Raw genomic sequence first — 19,702 nt, 5'->3', positions numbered from 1 at the left:
CAGGGATAATCTCAAAGGCGATAAATGAATCTTGCCCTCCCCTGTGCTGATACAACTAGGAATGTACTTTGTCAGCCTTTGCGGCTTTAACTACAGCTGGCTGGGTTTGAGGCAGGCTCAAAAATCCAATCTGTTCTTAGTAACGCTACAGCCTCCGTAGAATTACAGGCATGCTTTCAATGGGTATGCCCTGTAACTGAAGAGTGATGATTTGCCATCCATATTTACAGTAGTCAATGTCTTTTTTGTTTTTTGCATAGTTGCAGCACAGTATCAACTCCATTGAATCATGTAGAAATCAAGGAGTTAAATGATGGGACAAGAATAAAGTTTATGGGCCTCATTTTGGGATTCAAAGGCTGAATTTGGCTTACAGCTTTATCTGAATGTCATTGTGCTCCTCCATTAATGATACTTAATTAGAAAATAGATTTTGTTAGACATGATGGAGGTGACCACAATTAATGTACACATACATCCTGAGGTTGTTTAAAAATCATAGAAATTTTAGGAACTATTTCTTAGGAAAATCAAAATTCTACTCTTTACATGACACAGAAAATGCAAAAACAATCTAACCAAAAGATTTTATATATATTATTATAGGTATACATCTAGCCAACAGTTCTGATTCTGATCTCAGATACACCATTGTTAATCCAGAAGAACTTCACTGGAGTTTTACATTAGTTCAGAATCTGGCCCTCAGGTAATATTAAGGCATCGCTCAACTCAGACGCTCCAAAACAAAAGAGAAAGATCAATCTCTAACATCCTGTTTTAAAAGCAATGATATAGAAGGCCACATTTACAGTCATCCTCCAAACTTTTGCCAACAAATTTTGTAAATGCAGTCAGTCACCATTAAATCCACTTTTGTGCATTCAGATCAGGTAGTTAGCTCTCTAACTGCCCAGCTTGCACAGCTAAATGAGAATTTTGTGCAGGTGAAATTTTGGAGACTATGTTAGAAGTTGGATGATGTTTTACCACATAAGTTCTCAAAAATTTAAGACAAATATAATTTGGGTCCTTTTTTGAATACATAAATAATAAGTTCTCTTTTTGTTTGCAGTATTCCTTCATTTGCTTGTCTCTTTCCCGTTCATTTCACTATGAAATAAAAATGCCACATAAAAGAATATGTAAAACTATCTTGGAGTTTTATCAAAGTTTGGTATTTCTTTATTTATAGCTTTACATTTACATGTAACTGTACCACTGAAAATTAGTAAAACATTACAAACAATTCAAAGAGCATACTTAGGGACTTTACCTTGAGCAGATAGGCTACATACTCAAATATGCTTTAAGTAAATTCCAAATAGCAACTACTCGACTATTTCAATATAAAATTAGAATTTTTGTAACCTCTTCATTAAGTTATAGTCCCATTTTCATCCCCAAACATTATTAAGATAATGTTTAGATCGATTTATTTTAAAAGTCCCTAAATATATTTTATCTGGATTCAGTTTAAAATCTGCATCCCTAAAGTCTGGGTTTAAATTTCCAGTTAATAATAATAAAAGACTAAATAGTGTATTTGGCACTAGATTTACAGACATCGCCCATGATTTCACACAAAATGTATAATAAATTACCATAATTATTGATCTACAGTACTAAAAAACAGCACTACATTAAAGCACATTAAGGAACATTTAATGAGCACCAGCAGGGTCTACATGGACCAATTAATGTGAAACATGTTAGTACCCTTAAAAAAAAATCACACCCCCATAGTGCTCATTACCCCACTGTGCAGACAAGCCCTTAGTTTAAAAAAGTATCCTTTGATTGTAACTTGTTACCAAATTTTCAAGTATGAAAGCAGGACTTATATATCCAACTAACTCTGTAATCTTCTGAATAGTTTAATGAAACACCTAATTGTGTAAGCATGAGTGTGCACATGGGAGTCACTGATCTCTGTTGGATGGAATCAGAACTGGCTTAACTGTGTATCAGAGGCTACATCTACACTATGAGCTAGGGGTGTGATTCCCAGCTTGTGTACACATACTTGGGCCAGCTCGATGAGGGTGAGCTGGAGTGTAAATAGTAGTGTAGCCACAGTAGCATGGGCAGCGTCAGTGTGGCTTAGACATACTGAATATGTACCTTTGAGGTTCAGGGAGGTTCGTGCTTGGCATGGCTAATCCATAAAGTCGCTGCCCATGCTATTGCAGCTACACTATGATTTTATATCATTGAATACCTGCAAGTACACTAGGAATCGCACCCCTAGCTTGTAGTGTAGACGCAGCCATAGGCTCTACCCAGCTAACAAGAAACTCTCCTTTAGCTCAAGTGATGGGAGCCTGTGCTTTTGGAACAGGGAGATTTGAGTCATCCCACTGTTGTTGTGCAACCTAGTGATGACAAACATGGAGTCTGCAGTGGCCATAGATTTATTGCTATTAATAGAGTGCTTGGTATGCGATTGCACACTTTTGTATTTTTTACTGCTTTGGTTGACACTTTTTTGCCTGTTCTATATATTTCAAAATGATCTAGGAATATAGGAATCGCCATACTAAATTAGATGTATGGTCCATCTAGTCCAGTATCATGTCTCTGACACTGGCAAGGGAAAAGTGAAAGAAACCTTACATTAGGCATCCAGGGGATAATCTTTCCCACAAATTAGTTCAGATCCTAATTCCTAATAATAGAGATTAGCGTAAACTCTGAGGCAAGAGATTTAATATCTTTTCTAGAATTTTTGTTAGTGTGAGCTGTTCTGACGTTGGATATTCTTGTTATTCAGATGAATGTCCAAACCTATTTTTATATCTCACGAGGTTATTGGCCCCAATGGCATCCTGTGGTAATAAGTTTACTTTCAATTTCTTGATTGCTAAAACTATGTAGACTCATTGCAATACAGAGTATGACAGAATTAACTTCAGATGTGCACAGTATAGAGTGAAACAAGCTGCTTTGGCTTGTATTATCTCACTTCATCAAGTGTGACAGAGTTAACCTCAAGCATGGCTTGCCAGGGTCCTCCTTTTAAAATTATACAGTTACAAAAATCATAGGATGTGGAGTCCATGAGGGAAAAGCTTTCTGTGATGAAACACAGCTCAGATCACAGCAATCAGCTGCAGAGTCAACCCTGTAATCTTTTACCTTATGATTAAAAATAAAGAGAGTTTTTTATTTGTGGTATGTTCAAGACACAGGACATCTTCTATTATTGAAGAAGTATAGAAGTGTACATACTGTTTGTTTGTTTTTTAAAATTGCAACAATTCACCCATATCAGCAGATGATTTTAAGAAAGTTCCAAATGTGCTTCAAGAATCTTCAAGTTAACAATAATTTTGCTTTGTTAGCAGAACAGTTGTGATCTCTGTCATGTATTCTGTGACTTGTACAGGACCTGGGTCCAAAATGGTCAAAAGATTAAGTCTCAGAAAAATCTACCGAGAAGGCATTCAGTTCCACTCCCACCCCCAATTTTAACAAAGATTTTCCACTACCAGTAGCATTACTTCTTTGCTTCTGGGAGATTGCCAACTTTCTAATTGCACAAAATTGAACACCCTAGCCCCGCCCCTTCCCCAAGGCTCCGCCCCTGCTCACTACATTCCCCTCCCTCGGTGGCTCGCTCTCCCCCACCCTCACTCACTTTCACCGGGCTGGGGGAGGGGGTTGGGATGCAGGAGAGTTGAGGGCTCTACTGGGGGTGCAGGCTCTGGGGTGGGGCCAGAAATGAGGGGCTCAGGGTGAGGGAAGGGGCTCCAGGCTGGGACAAGGAGTTGGGGTGCAGGAAGGGGTGAGGGCTCTGGCTGGATGTGCAGGCTCTGGGGATGAGGGGTTTGGGTGGAGGAGGGGACTCCAGGCTGGGGGGTGGGGCTGAGGGATTCAGAGTATGGGAGGGGGCTGCAGGTTGAGGCACCCCGGAAGCCGCCAGCAGGTTCAGCTTCTAGGTGGGAGGGTGAGGGAGGCAGGAGGCTCTGCGCACTGCTCTCGCCCATGGGCACTGCCTCCCCCAGCTCCCTTTGGCCACGGTTCTTGGCCAATGGGAGTGTGGAGCTGGTGCTTGGGCTGGGGGCAGCACTATACCAGTGCCCTGTGGCCCCCTGCCTAGGAGCTGGACCTGCTGGCTGCTTCTGGGGTGCAGTGCGGTTCCAGGACAGATAGGGACTAGCCTGCCTTTGACAGGCAGCACCGCCGACGGGATTTTTAAGAGAAGGTCCCTTTTCGACCAAGCATTCTGGTTGAAACCTGGACACCTGGCAACCCTTGCTCCTGGGCTACATCACATTTTAAAACTTGGGTATTTGATAATTAAATACATAGGAGGAAAGTACTGGGAAAGGAGAAAGGCCTACTTGTACATTTTTAAAATGTCCTATTACCTAAGATCTCATATTGCAGTCCTTGTTCAGCAAGACTTCTATTGAAGTCAGTGGGAGTTTTGGCTAAGTATTGGATAAGGACGTAGGTATTTAGGAACAATGCTTACATACCTTCAAAAATCTAGGCCTAAGTGCCTACATCACTTTTGAAAATGAGACTTAGGATTCTAAGTCAATCAGGCATTTCAATGTTGAACATAGCAATGCGTAAATACCTATGAAAATCTGGGCCTCAAGGATTTAGGGCACCATAGGAGTTAGGTATGTGGGCACTTTTAAAAATCCCACCAGGTGTTTATCCACAACTTTAGGCATCTAAATACCCTTATAAAATCTGGTCCTTATCTTCCAAGGGAACAAAACAATTCTTCAAGGACTTGATCCTCTTGCCATTGAATTCAATGACAAAACTTCCATTGATTTCTATGGTGGAAAATCAGGGCCCACATCCCATTTTATCTTCCACTCTACCATCTGTTAAGTATTAGATCAAACAGCAGACTGGGCATTTCAAGTCGAGGTAGGACTTCATCCCTACTGAACTCATTCTGCCATTAATTTTTAAGCTAACATAAGTTAAAAATGAAATCTCAGTCTTAACTTTGAATTCCCCAGTTTTTGGCAGTTTCTGAAGAGTGATTCTGCTTTTGTCATAAAAGAAGACATAGCAGGTTATAGTTGTGTCTCTTTGCTTCTCAACATTAAAGTCATTCCAAGCATTAGAGGAAGCATTTCATCCAACATCACATTATAGTTCTTTATATTTACTCTAAAGTGCTCTAAAAAAAAAATCCATACAAATAAAGGTCACTAGTCTTTGTGCAACTACTGTTTCTAGTAACTGCAGATTTACTCCCTACCAATGATTCTTGTTCAGGCCTGACAGCATCCCTCTCAGTTTCTCTTAAATTCTTTTAAATTCCTTCCTGCCCTTAGGCCTTCCATCATGACCGTCATCTGTCCAGGAAAGGAAACTGGATGAAATTTCCTTCAGATCCCTTAATTGGTCAGAGAGGTTGATGTTGACTGACACGCGCACTCTATCTCCTCCCCCAGGATTTGAGCACACTACCCTTGTGGCCTCGGTAATAGCATGGTTATTGATGCCTGCTAAATGCATGAAGAAGCAGGTCAAGAAAACATCACTCAGTGGGTCAAATTCAGACCTGGTGTAAATGAGTTCTTTCCCGTCCAAAATTCATGTGTTGACAAGACAGTGTTTTTTATTATCTTCACTAAAATGTGAAGAGTCAGGCTTTATGCCTTAATGACTGCCCTAAAACTGTGTAGTCAACTATACCAGTGGCCCAATGTGTTCGGTTGGGCATAAAGTCATTTAAAAACACAACTTTCCAGGAAGCCTCTTGCTTCTGTTAGGTTTGGCCTGGTAAGTGACATCCATTCCAGGTAGATTCACAGGTCCTTTTTCCTCCTACATCTAGCAAAACTCTTCTCTGCACCCCAAATTCTATAGACCTCAGTAAACCTAGTACTGGTCCAGCATCAGCGAAAGGATTTGTGCTTGTTATGTTTTTTAAAAATCAGTCATGTGCCAAGACTGATTTTCTACAGTAAGGGATTTTACAGCCAGTTTATAAAGTCTCAGATAAAGTCTATATGAAAATGCCCATAGGCCTTTAGCTACAGCAATACAATTTTTTCTGCTCTCTCCCCCTCTATCCCCCTCCCGCCCTCTCCTAAACACTGAGTAAATTCCCATTCCAAGCACTGACTGGCTTTACATATATTAAAATCCTACAACCTCAAAGTGTTTGAATGTCATACATTACACATACATGAAAATCCCCTTCAGAACAGATATGTCAGTAACCCCCAACGACTGTTCATCTCACCTTCCTCCTTCAGTAGCTAGAGAGAAAAGACAGGCTCTGCGATGAGAGAGGAAGTGAATTCTTGAGTTGAGGAGACACCCCCACCCCCGGAGGATGGGAATCTTTCCCTAATGTTAACGACAAGGGAGCTCAAGTTTGAGTGCTGCTTCTGACCTCAACTGTAGCAGCAGTGCATTGGGAAAGGAACTGTGTTTCAGATAATCTGGTATTAAATCACCTGGGAACTGACAGGCAACCCATGGAACATTAATTGCAAATGGTACCTCTGTAACAAACACAGTACTAGTGCAAATTCCTGTTGAGGTATATGGTCTCCTTCCTCAACAATATTCCTGAGAGCTATACATGCCCATGGAGAGGAGAATCGATTAGTGGGGGTATCCTGTTAGGGAGAGTTGTTAGCACAAATAAAGGGATATTTCACTTCCCACCATCAGTGGCTGCTCCCCATTTCCCAGCTACCATCTTGTCCCTCCTCTGGTTACTCAAACTCCTGCTGTTTCTTCTCTAAGGGGCCTTAGCAGCTGCAGCAGATCTAGAAGCAGTTCCATGAGAGCTGCTGCAGCATAGTCACAAGGCAAAGAGGAAGGGAGGTAGATTGATGGGCCAGCTGCTTTGGCAGTCTTTCATACTACCTGGATCTTGTATGGTTCTCATCACTATGGTATCTGAAATGCAGGAGAATGGCAGCTATTCCCACTGCTACTCTAACTTCCATCAGTTTTGCTTCGCTCCCCAGTTGAGAAGTCTGGCCAATCAGAGCAGAAAACTGCCAGGGTACAAGTAACTGCTAACTCTACAAGAAATCAGAATCCAGGACATTTGTCAATTTATCAGGCACTTGAAACAGATTGTGGAAAACAAGTGCTGCATTGGAAAGATTGGTGCCAATGGTCTGGGACTCATTCACTTCACTGGAAATGCTCAGCACTATTTAGGATCTGGCCCTGTGTTTGTATAATTAAAATATTAATTAGATTCTGTTTCATATACTGAACCTTGCTCCAACTTTTACTTGTAATTCTTTAGCAAATTTTTTAAAAGAAATTATATATTGTAATTTCATTCCTACATAGTTTTCACACCTTACAGCATTCACGCCGAATCATTATGAATTGTCTTGCAAAAACCAGTACAGCAATCTTCTTAATTTCTTACTCTTTGTTTTACTGTCTCTAAACTATGTCAGACTCAATATAAAGGTGCCTACATCGGGCTCTCAGATCTCAGCATTTTTGCAGGCAACTCCAACCATCATGTAATCAGAGATAAGTGACTTAGTTAAAAATGAATGGGGCAGCTGGCCAAATGCTCAACCAAACTAAATGATCAAAGGGACAGTGCCAGATGTTTTCAATCAGCTTTGCACATGGAGGTACCAGGGAGATCAGCAGGAGCACTACACTAAAAAGAAACCAGAGAAGCCAACTCTAGTTTCAACCATAACATGAAGAATTGACTATAAATACCACATTCCTCAGTGAGAGTCCCAGAGGACATTCCGTAGGTATTTCTAAAGACTACAGGAAAAACATGTCTACTATTGTCTGGCTTATTTATATGCATCCTCCTGCTAAATGTTTTAATAACAGTGCATAGCAACATGCTGAAATATATATTAAAACCCATTTTAGGAAGCCGCTAGTAACTGTGAGTCAGTGGAATATGTCAAAAGCTGCTGTTTTCCTATAAAGTATGTGTTCCCCCAACCTTTGCTCATTTAACTTTAATGTTTCCCAGTTGCTACCCCTATTTCTTTTACCATTTTCGATTACTGCAGTTTTAAATTTTGATTTCATAGGCTTGGGACTTTAATTCCCGTGAAAGGCCCAGAGATCTGTTTCAAGATTTGTTCTTGAAAAAGAGAGGGTTTCATGGGTTTTTTTTCAATTTTTGTCTTCTGAGAAAGTTTACGCTACAATGAGATAAATGTCTAAAATAGTTAAGGTTGCCTACGCTGCACCTCAGCAAAAGACGTTCTTGACATCATTTGTATACAACTCTGAGAAATAGGGCTGCTCAGTCAGTGCTGCCAGACATCCAGCCACAGGGCCTCCACCCTCAGGACATGTATGGCCCACCAATAATAGTGTGATGCTAAGTGCTTCTGTTGTTGTGGAACATGCACGGCTTCATATAGTTCTGTGGTGAGAAAAACTAGAGCTCCCCCCACCCCCCGCTTTTATCACAACCCTGGTTTACACCCATCACAACCCTGGTTTACACTCCTCCTCCTGTTTAACAGAAACCTCCATTCACTATCTCACTAATTACCACCAGGGCCACACACATCATTTCAGGCTACATTATCTATCCCTCCTCCAAGTCACATCATATAGGAGTTTGGGGCAGAAAAGTGAGGGGAAAGAACATTGCATGAGAATTTTGTGCCATCCAGAGCCTCTCCCCACAATTTAATGGCTTTGCAGGGGCCCCCAAATCTGTTTGAGTGGGTCCTGCTGAGCAAGAATCTTGGAAACTGCTGCCAAGTAACTTGAGACAACTGCCATAACTTAAGTCATTTTTCAGGTTCTTTTTTGACTCTCCTGTTTAGTGCTGCCTGTCTGACAATGGGAGGAGGAAATATGCTGAGCCTGCAGAAAATGAGAAGGATTTTTTCCCTGAAACAGTTGAAAGATCTCAGAACTTTCTTCTTGACTAAAGTGCAAACTAATCAGATTGCTTAGAAGGTGCTGTTGAACATCATTTCTCGTTTCATTTTGTTCTTTTCTTGCCTAGTATATTTATAATGTCAGTAGTTATGGATTTGTCACCCAAAATGCTTATTTGTTATAGGGATATTCAATGAATATATAACAGGGTGATTCCATCTCTAGAAACTGTTTTAAATTTATTTTATGGCGATAAACCACTTTGGTCTGATTTTGATCTCATATCCATTTATTTTAGTGGAGTTACTTCTGATTTACACTGGTGTAACTGTCAGCGGAATCAAGTCCTTCGTTGGTAGCCATGCTAGCAATGAGGGAATAAACCACAGTCTAACCATTATAGTTGAGTCTAAATACAGCAAGCTTAACCTTTAACCTGACCCAGTTAGGACTGCTTTGAATCCAGTTGCTGCACGGATAACTGCTGGAGCCTCCCTCTTTGCATCACATACATAGCAGCTGAGCATGCTCACAATCCTTGTGCTCTTTTGAGTCCAGGGGCTGCCTTCTAGCACCCTCCTGAATACAGGCAGTGACAAATAGGACAGAGAGGATGAGGTGGAAGCAGGGCTATAACCTTACTGCTCCTTCACCTTATCCAGCATAGGCGGCTGAGCACAATGAGAAAATCTCCCTACATTACTCCCAGGAATGGTGTTGTGAGTGCCCTCCCTCTACTGGAACTGAAACACTGAAATCAGTACATTTATCTTTGAAAACTCTTTTCTAATGAGACTTCATGGAGGTTACTATTTTCACTTCCCTTTTCCCCCTTAAGAAAATCTGCATGCATTTCATGTACAGAACTTCCACTGATGTCAAAGGGAAGTTCTGCAGATGAAACAAAAGGAGCAAAGTGTGCAATTCAAATGAATGGTATGGATAGGTGAGGAGCATTTTCTTTACCTATAGGGACCATATTCTGACATCAGTTTTTTCAGTTGACTTCTGTGGGAGGTATGGCACCCAGGATCGAATCATGCAGTCCTTATTAAAGGCCTGGAGGAGGTGGGCCAAGGCCAGGAGTGGTAGTTTATGGGAGTAAGTTCGGTTCCTCCCTATTCTCTCCCTTCAGATCCATGGGCGATGCAGAGCAATATGAGGCTGTATTAAATTTCACTGCTTTGCCTTTTGTGCTGTGAAACTTGTAGTTAGAAGGTGTCCTGGGAGACTGTGTTTGGGACAGGCCCTGAAAATGTCCAAACCTGGGCAGGATAAGTAGGGTTGGATAGCAGAGCATCTGTGTGGAGGCCTGTTTCCTCTGATGTATTGTTGAAATCTGCATCACTCTGATGAGCAGTGGGTTCAAGGCTACTTCCCTAGGGGAGCAAACCATAGCTCTCTGACTGAACAACTGTACATGCATCCGATGAAGTGAGCTGTAGCTCACAAAAGCTTATGCTCAAATAAATTTGTTAGTCTCTAAGGTGCCACAAGTACTCCTTTCCTTTTTGCGGATACAGACTATCCCGGTTGCTACTCTGAAACCTGAAAAACTGAGTTACTCTGGCATAGGGGGGAACTGGGAACATGGGACTGTCAGGAAGAACTACCATTTAAGTCAACGGGAATTCTTCATGGGGAAGGGCAGCAGGCCGAGATTATTCAACAATGTGTACTGAGGCCTGATTTACAGAGGTGCTGAGTAACAACAACTGTAAAGTCAAGTCAATGTGAATACTGGGGCACAGCAAACCCCTGAAAAACAGGCCCTAGGCATCTCAAATTGGACAGCATTTGAGGAACCCAAAGTCAGCTGTGATTTTTGAAAAAGTAACCGAAAATCAATGCAGATATAGGATCTTTAAAGTAAAATATTTGGGCCTTATTTTTCTCACACACAAATTTTACAGTGGTGTAACTCCATTCACTTCAAAGGAATTACGCCTGACTTACACTCATGTAAAGAAGAGCAGGAACAAGCTCCTTATCTCTGTATCAAACCATTAATTTTGGACCCTTTTAGCAACTTGTTCTTTTTCTTTTGAAAGGCAGACATAAAGCTATAAAACTGTGCAATTATGCATTCCTTCACTCACTGCTGGGGTCATTTGGGCTGATTTTCTGATAAAAGCAACACGTCATCTCTCCAAGGCAAGAAAAGTGCTGGATATTTTCATTTCCATTTTTATGGCAATGGAAATGAAACATCCCAATTCCCAAGATAATAGGATTTACTGCTCAATAGTCAATAAGTCAAAGGGTAGTAATCAAGGACCTTATTCTGTTCTCACTTACACCAGTGTAAATCTTGACTTACTCCACTCTTCCTTTCATTGGGTTTATACAGGTGGATAGAGGGGACTCAAGGCCTAAGCTCCTGATTATTTTTTGTTATCAAACACAAAATACGTAGTTGCCTCTTACTGTCTGTAGATACAGTCTGTAAATACTTTTACAGATTGCTGTCCTCAGGAATCATGGAATTCGCACACTTGAGTCAGGGAAGTTAGACTGTGAATCAATAAAACCAGAAATATTCTATACTAGAGAATCTCATGCTATAGGATAGCAACAGAGCTCTCCATTTAGAAGCTGAAATGCAGTACAGAATTCTCAGAAGTTGAAGCAGGAATTAAGCTAGAGACTGTTCTACCATTTGCTGAAACGTTCAATGCATTTGCCTTCATGCCTTCTGCATTCCACAGGGCTGCATGCTGAGTTAATAAAATCTCTCTTGGAAAATGCTTTGGAAACACGAATGGAGTCCCTGACTGGCCATATGGCAGAATCTGGCTATTGCTCCCAGACAGCTGCAGGAAGTGAAAGACAAGAAATGGGAGACTGTATCACAAAGTCATATATACAATTTTGGCTAATGGCAACAGCTTCCAAAATATTCAAAAGCACCAATATCGTCTTTCTTTTCAGGAACTTTAAGTGATGTATATGTGATTTAGATTCAGACACATTACCAGCGGAACTTTCAACAAGTTTTGAAACAATTAACACAAGTATGTGAAATGATAACAGACAACCACTTTTTCATTGCTCAGCTCAGAGATCAAAACTGAGATTCCAATTAACTTGCTCTTTTTTAAAACAAACAACATTATCACCAGTAACTGAATACCAAACCATCATTCTATGATTTGAATACCAAAACAATACGGTAAGTTTCTTTTCTTAAAATGAAATTGTGTATTTATTACCGCTTTGAGGCAACATTTAAATTGAACAAAGAAGTTATCCGCATCAGATAACTAGGGACAGTAAAAACAAAGAACAGAAGGATGCTTGAAATGGTCATCTTTTCATGTACATTTAAACTAAACAATAAATTTGAAACTGAATAGCATCTTGTAAAATTCACAATTTGAAGTACTTAGCAGCATTCTTGTTAAGAACACACAGAGCTCATTCTTAAATGAAAAATATTGATCTGTGACTCTAAACAACTCTAAACTACACCAAAATGACTCGAAATGACATCCACTATTTCCTCATATTTTAGTTTTCATTTTATTCAGTTAAGCCATAAAATCACTTTGCATTTCCAATGCTAGTGTTCCCTAAACTTTTGTCTGACAATAGAAACATTCATAAATTTTAATTTTTAGAAAATAGTGTAAATCTATACACCTATATTTAAGAGAAAGCTCAGATTTACCAAAATAAAAGCATCTATATTGAAATCATCAAAACTGTATCGCTATGTCAGAACTGTACACACAGGTGGACAAGTGCACAGTTTGTAACTAAACAAATTAATCTGTATGAAATACCTGATTTATCGCAATGCAATCTTTTAAAACAAATATTCTCATTTAGATGACATCTTTAAAGAAGTAGCCTTACTTTGTGTGCCTGCCTGCAAGAGAATCAGCAACTGCAAGGTCCCAAAGAAAAGCAAGACGTGATCCTTATCCTTTGGGGGGGGAGGGGAAGTATAGGAAGTATTTTTTTAAACCAACGTGGAATCCAAAAGTTGACTGAATTTTCTGATGAATTGTCTCACCTAACACGAACCCTTCTCACTGTTCATAGCATGGTAAAAGATGAACTGAGAAGCAGATAGATGTATGTATTGTTTATAAGGGATTATTTTGCTGCTAATCTTGGATAGCAAGTAAACTTGTTCTACGTCCTGTACAAATAACTTAAAATAAGCCCTTGCGTTTTCTCTTTCTAATCAAGAACACCACAAGTGAATTGCGTAAGTTCCCCACAGCAGGAAAGTAATCATAATGCATAATAATAAAGTGATGATTAAATGGCAAAGTGATCTGAAAACATCAACAAACTGCCTCACATACTAGCAGGAAACATGACTGCAAAACAAAATCAGCTCAGGCAAATCTTAATGGCACAGTACTCCTTATAATCCTTTGTGCTTTACCTGCTGATTGGAGAATGGCTGGAGGAAATCTCTGGCACAAAGCTCTGTTCGATTATTGGTATCCTAGATGGAGTGTAGGAGTGGTAGGCTGTCAGAACCACGCTGCCCGAGTCCTTTATCTCCATTATCCCAGGCACATGTCTTCCCTACTGTCTGGTGACAAAGACAACTACCAGCATTTACTCACTTGCTGGATCAAGTGACCCTGTCACAAAAGCAAATGCATGACCTTACACTGTAATAGCCTCTTACTACCGTTTGCTGTCAGGAGAACTGTGTAAGCGAGATGGCTCTTTCTCCTGTCAGGACAGCTAAATTAGCATATATTCAAAAACACCGCCCACAAACACAACTCTATGGGGAAAGTATCCCTGTTTCTTAGGAAACCAGAAACCCGAGGTAATCCCACATGGCTCAGGGCAGCTGCTCTGGACAAGTTCTTCTTGGGTTATTTCTTTTTTCGTTTCTTCTCAACTAAGGGCAGACTTACTAGGATTTCTCATCCGACAGCAAGGAGCAAAATGAAATGAAATGAAATAATTCTTCAGCTAAGCAACGTGGGAATGGAGCAGTGCTTTAAAAGAAAACGTGCCCTAGGAAGGAGAGGGGGAATGCAATCTATAATGCCTACATGAAAGATTCATAAACTAAGTGGACTATGTGTCTGTTTAAATAACCAGGGAAGAATAAACCGGATTTATTTAGGTCAGTTAAATTCTACAAGCTGTCTGCAAAGAGTTGTCTTTATTTTCCACTGACTACGTATTAGACTTTCAACAATCTTTTTAATAGTTGCTGGATGGATAATTAAGAGAGCAGTAGGAAAATAATAAAGATTTTTCCACAAAATTTTACAGAAAAGAGCTATTATTATGGCTCCCCAATTTCACTGATAATGAAGGTTTTGTGAAATGGCAGTTTCTTGTCATAAATACATGTACCAGTTTGATATTTCTCATTTTTCAAAATTTGACCTCTGTTGGAATGAAAATTTAAAATGTCTCTATTTAAACTCAAAAATAGAATCATGGCCTTATTTTGGAGCAACTACCCCAGAAAACTTCGCAGCTCTTTTGTGAAGCTGAAATGCAATGTGAAAACTCTGATTTCACACAGATCTTAACATTTTATGAAAAATAAAATAAATACTTACTCTTATAGTAATCAACACTGCCAGTTGAATTCAATTGAATGACTCTCTTTGATTTCTAAGTATCATGGGTGAGACCCTCAGCCCTGAGCCTACTCTTTTATTTTGTGTAAAAGGGCTGGAGTGGCATGCATGACTGGCTTGAAAAGCCCCAGTTCCAGCTGGGGGAGAATTTGCCCAGTATAGGCACTGCATAAGACAGCCATAAGAGTGCCTTTTGACTTTGAGGAACGCTGGTGCAGGATTGTTTAAATGACATTGGTTGGCCTCTTCTGCACCCAGGGCAGATAAGGATGGGGATGGCACCTTAATATCCCTGCCCCCCTCCTGCAATGGGCTGTGAATTCTGTGCTGTGCTTCTTAGTGGCACAGCATAGAATCTCAACCCAGAAAACCAATGGAGGACCTTGAAAGTAAGCACAGAAATCTTTAACTACCCTGTTTTGAGTCAGATTGAGTCAAAACGCCTCATCCTCTGATATGAGTGAGTTGTCAAAGCATCTCATCCTTTGGTATGAGTGAGTTGTGCTTGTCACAAGTCCTGAGTAGGATGGGTGGGATAAGGTGGCTTTAAAGCCACATTTATGCTCCTTGATCTCTGGGCTGTGCAGGGGTATCAACTAGGCTGATTCATGAATGAGCCATACGGATCACTGACTGTACCTTAAACTGGTATCCCGAAGCAGAACTTTTTGAGAGAGTGGTCATATAATCACTACCTTTTGGGCTCCCGGATTTATCCTGCAGAGATTTAGATTCCTTGTTGGTGCGTGAGGTGAAATTTGCATTTCCTTGTCCCAGCAGGAGTAAATTGAACCCAGTGTCATCATTTGAAAGGCATCTTCTAAAATTCACTTTGAGATGCTAACATTGCAGCTGACAGTTGGGAAATACAAAAAGTAGCAGGAGCCAAATGGGAAGCTGTAGTTGAGACAGCATTGGCCCTCTCTGAGGAGACCAGACCTGAGAATTCAAGACTGAAACAGGTTTATTTTACTGACTACAGCCCCAGAAAAACTACCCTTACGTCCCTTCCCATCACCCATAGTACTTTGCTTTCTTCAGAAAACAATAATTGTGTAATTTAGATTTTGTCTGGATGAAAGTCACCCTATAAATGCAATATACTTGTATTATTATTTCTAGTGCCTTCTGCTTTAGTATATCTGCTTTAAATAAACATTTCATATTTAATAACATTTAATAAAGGAAATAGAATCTTACAGACAACATAAAAAGAAGCATATGTTTAATAAATGTGATTTTCTCCTTGCGCAAAACAAACAGTAGATTTGACTGATTTATAGTGTGTTGGTGCACAAGTTAGTCTGTCACTTCTAAGCAAACATCTATTTGGCTTAGGTACAAATAGATATTTGACATATTAATCAGTCAATGCACATTCATAAAACAGAGATAGAAAATGTTTATATCCATAATGGCTCTTGAGGACAGATGAATATATATTATCAAACCCCTAAAAACTCTGCTCAGATTTAAACTAACTAAATATATGAATCAACCATTAAGCAAAGTTTTAACTGATCTAGTAATATGGCAATAATAAAAGAGTACAGTATATAGAGGGCCAAATTCTCCCCTCACTGACAACTCTGCAGACTTTTAAGCAAAGTAAGAGTACAGTTCTGATGCCCACAATTCAAGAAGGATGTTGATAAATAGGAAAGGGTTCAAATAAGAGCCACAAGAATGATTAAAAGATTAGAAAATATGACCTATTGTGATAAATAGATTGAGTTCTTTGAATCTCTGCTGACAAAGAAAAGGTTAAGGAATGGCTTGATTACAGTCTGTAGGTATCTACATGGAGAACAAATATTTAATAATTGTCTCTTCAATCTAGCAGTGAAAGGTATAACACAATCCAATGGCTGGAAGTTGAAGCTAGATAAATTCAGACTGGAAATAAGGCGTAAGTTTTTTAATGCTGAGTGTATTTAACCATTGGAATAATTTACCAAGGCTTGTGCTGACTTCTCCATCACTGAATTTTAAAATCGAGATTGGATGTTTTTCTAAAAGATGTGCTCTAGGAATTATTTTGGGGGACATTCTATGGCTGTGCTATCCAGGAAGTCAGACTAGATAATCAGAATGGTCTCATCTGGCCTTGGAATCTATGAATCCACTGAGTTCTAAAAAAATTAAATCCTGTTTGAATCAAAAACATGATTGTACTCATATAGTAGCAGCGTGATTTAAAAATAGCAATGCTTGCAATCAATTGTCAGTTGCAAATAATCAATTGTACCACAGAGTTTGCAAATACTCATAGTAATCTTAATTAGGCAAAAGATAAGATTGTGAGGATTTTATTAATGGTGACTACTGTATGACTGGAGTCACAGCAAATAAGAAACTGTAGAAATTCTGGATGCCAGATCCTCATACTGTATATTAACATTGATGGAGGTAAGTCAATTTGCATCAGCTAAGGATCTGGCCTTGAGTTTTAAAATGTATTTTGTTTTTAGGTCAAAATTGACAAACTTGATTTCCCAGGGAGTCTTCCAATGGGGGAACGACTTTTAGTACTCTGTTTCTTTGAAAATCAAGCCAGTTCCTTATGTGGTTAAATATGGAGTTAGGGGCCCAACATTTGAGAACTTGGCTTGAAAATATTGGGACTAAAGCGAAGGCTAGTTATTATATTTTCAGAATCAGTCTGCCCATCTTGAGTCCTTATATGAATGCAACAGTTTGCTCAAGCTGTAAACTTTTGTGCAGAAGTGTCTCTATATAGGTTCCATACATAAAGTACAAGTGCACGGAAGGAAAGTGAAAGCCGTTCAGTAACTGTTAACATGAAATTATGCCATCTCCAACAGACTTTAAAATCTAAATGTATAGGTACTTTTATTTCTTTTGGTCAAAATTCCTTTTAAGCAGAGAACAGACAAAAGAATGTTTATTGTCTAAATTATACTGTAAGCTTCTTGGAGTATGGATCTTGTCCTCATAGATCATGAGTCATGGAGATAGAATGTTTTAATTATTGCTGTTAATCATATGAATAAGGATGTATTATGGAAAAAATGATATATGTTGCTTATAAAAAATATTCTACAGCAATTTTTTTCTAAGAAAAAATTTCATATAAAGTTTTTCACCAAATAGAATTAGTGCAGGTTTAGGGAGACCTCATTTTCACAAGAGGCTTAATCCTCTTACCTGTAAAGTCAATAAGAGTTTTTCATGGAGTACTGTGGGAAATTTCTATGTAAGGCCCTGATCCTGCAAAGACTTGTACATGTGCTATTTGAGCATGTGGAGCAGTCCCATTCAGCACATTTATGAATCTCTGAAGGATCAGGGTCTAGAAAGGAGTACAGATGTGAAAAGTTGTCATTTAAACCACAAACCATGGAAAACTTGCCCCATATCAAGTTTCATTGCTAACTTTCAACTCAGAGCAGCCTTGACAAACAGTTTGCTACATTTTACAAAAATTTTGGAACAGTTTATGCAAACTTTGGCTAGATTCAGTTTTAATGGGAAACCAGATAACACTCAGCACTTTTAAGTGGTTAAGTCAAAAGAATGAAGGAGGATACACAAATTCAAATCCTAGAATTGGTTCCCCCCACATCGTCCCTGTCCTTGAGCCAGCAGTAACATGAAAAAAGTGGTTTTGCTGCATTGCAAAAAAATTGCCAATGTGATCTCAGCCTTTTACCCTGAATGAGTATGTTATATAATAGGAAAAGAGAGGTCTTCAGTAAGGTAAGACTAATTTCTGATCCCTTGCTCCCTATTACTGAGGTGTCATGATAAATATATTCGTTTGTCCTGAGAGGGTGAGCAATTGTGCACCTGACTGTGTGTGTAGGGAAAAGGGGCTGTGGCCACTGCTGGTAGAAGACAGGAAAATTTTCAGAAGTAAAAATCAACCAACCAAACCAGAAGCAAACAAGCTTTACTAATGTTTTTAATTTTTGACATTTTTAAATTGAGTTAAAAACAACAGGAAAGAACAGAGCTCGGACTTTACAACTGCTAAAGCAGTGAAGCTATTTATGTGAAGCATTTAGAAGTTAAACATCATAACATCTGGTGATGCTTCAAAGACTTTCAATTAGAATCTAAAATGAAAAACTAATCTTTGTTAAATTATAATGCCACAGTTTTCAGTCCAAGTCCCAACAAGGAACTTAATCAGGCATCATACTTCAGTGAACTCCAACATGGACATATTTTATTTATTGGATAATCATGTACTCTTTTATCTTAAAACAACATCAATAGTTGCAGTTTCATTAATAAAATTAAGTTTTATTCTAAGCTGTTTGCTTAAAAACTATTCATGTTTATTTTCTAGGAGTTCAAAAGTTGCTTCTCCTTAGGACATATTAATCTACTCATGTAGCATTGTTCACATTTTGACTGTATACAGAAATACTTTAATCTGTCTCCTGGAGCAGGGCTTTCTGTAGGCATAGTTTAAAAAGGGCTTATATCCTTCCATTCATCCATTAAACTCATCTCCTTCAGGCCATGTTGATCTAACTGTTTCATCTGGGACAGCTGAAATCACCACTGAATGCTGTGGTTGGTTTTTTTTCTGAAGCAGTAAAATTACCCAGAAGGAGTGGTAGGGTGTTCAGCTTGGGGGGAAAAAAAACACTTGTGGGAGAGGTTGGCTTCTCCGCTGAAATATTTCTGAAGCTGAAAATGGGAATCTGGTATAGGACTCTGAAGTTGGAAAGGCAAGACATAGCAAATAGCTGATACTTATTTTAAAACATACATTTGTATTCATTCTGAAGTCCCAAAAAAAGAAACAAAAACAAATTCAGGGTAGGAATTTGTGTACAGAAGGGGAAGAAAAAGTAAAACAGTCAGACAGACATTTTTGCCAGGCTGTAGTCTCAAACATGGGAGAGGTGCCCTTGTCCAGCAAGGTGCAGCCCAGGAGCTCTGCAAGAAACTTTGCCATATCCAAGCAGGGAGGAAGGGGTCTTTCTAACAGATCTTGTCAGGGTGCCAGGTAAATATCCTTTGGCATTTTTGTGACTTAAAATATAGAATAAGAGAGGACCAAATTAACACAAAGATAGTCACGAATGCTGGCATTGTTGTTGAATTTGTATTTATTTGGGGCTGAATACAGGGTTCATAGAGTGGGTTGGAGTTCTGTAGCCAAAAAGAGAAGAATAAAAGGAAAACAACAGGCCAGATTCTGCTTTAAGTTGCACTAGTGTAAGACTGAGTAATTCCATTCATTGCAATGGACTTACTTCCAAAGTATGCTGGTGTAACTTACAACAGAACTTAGTCCAATATACTTTAACTGT

General features: G+C 39.2%; 1 protein-coding gene across 3 annotated transcripts in view; it reads right to left on the bottom strand.

The window, feature by feature from the left end:
- The window catches only part of ARHGAP28 (Rho GTPase activating protein 28), a 94,827-nt gene extending 81,244 nt beyond the window's left edge, over positions 1-13,583 (bottom strand). For 2 of the 3 annotated variants that reach the window (XM_038392824.2, XM_043508081.1), the window contains exon 1: positions 13,238-13,582. In XM_038392824.2, coding sequence (XP_038248752.1) covers positions 13,238-13,362 — 125 coding nt within the window. In that variant the 5' untranslated portion in view covers positions 13,363-13,582. Of the gene's footprint in view, positions 1-13,237 lie in introns of all 3 variants that reach the window. The other variant, XM_043508080.1, reaches the window with a different exon arrangement.
- Positions 13,584-19,702: the final 6,119 nt, after the last annotated feature.

The sequence above is a fragment of the Dermochelys coriacea genome, chromosome 2 (assembly GCF_009764565.3).
Source record: "Dermochelys coriacea isolate rDerCor1 chromosome 2, rDerCor1.pri.v4, whole genome shotgun sequence".
Taxonomy (NCBI): domain Eukaryota; kingdom Metazoa; phylum Chordata; order Testudines; family Dermochelyidae; genus Dermochelys; species Dermochelys coriacea.
This window is presented reverse-complemented; position numbering and strand designations above follow the sequence as displayed.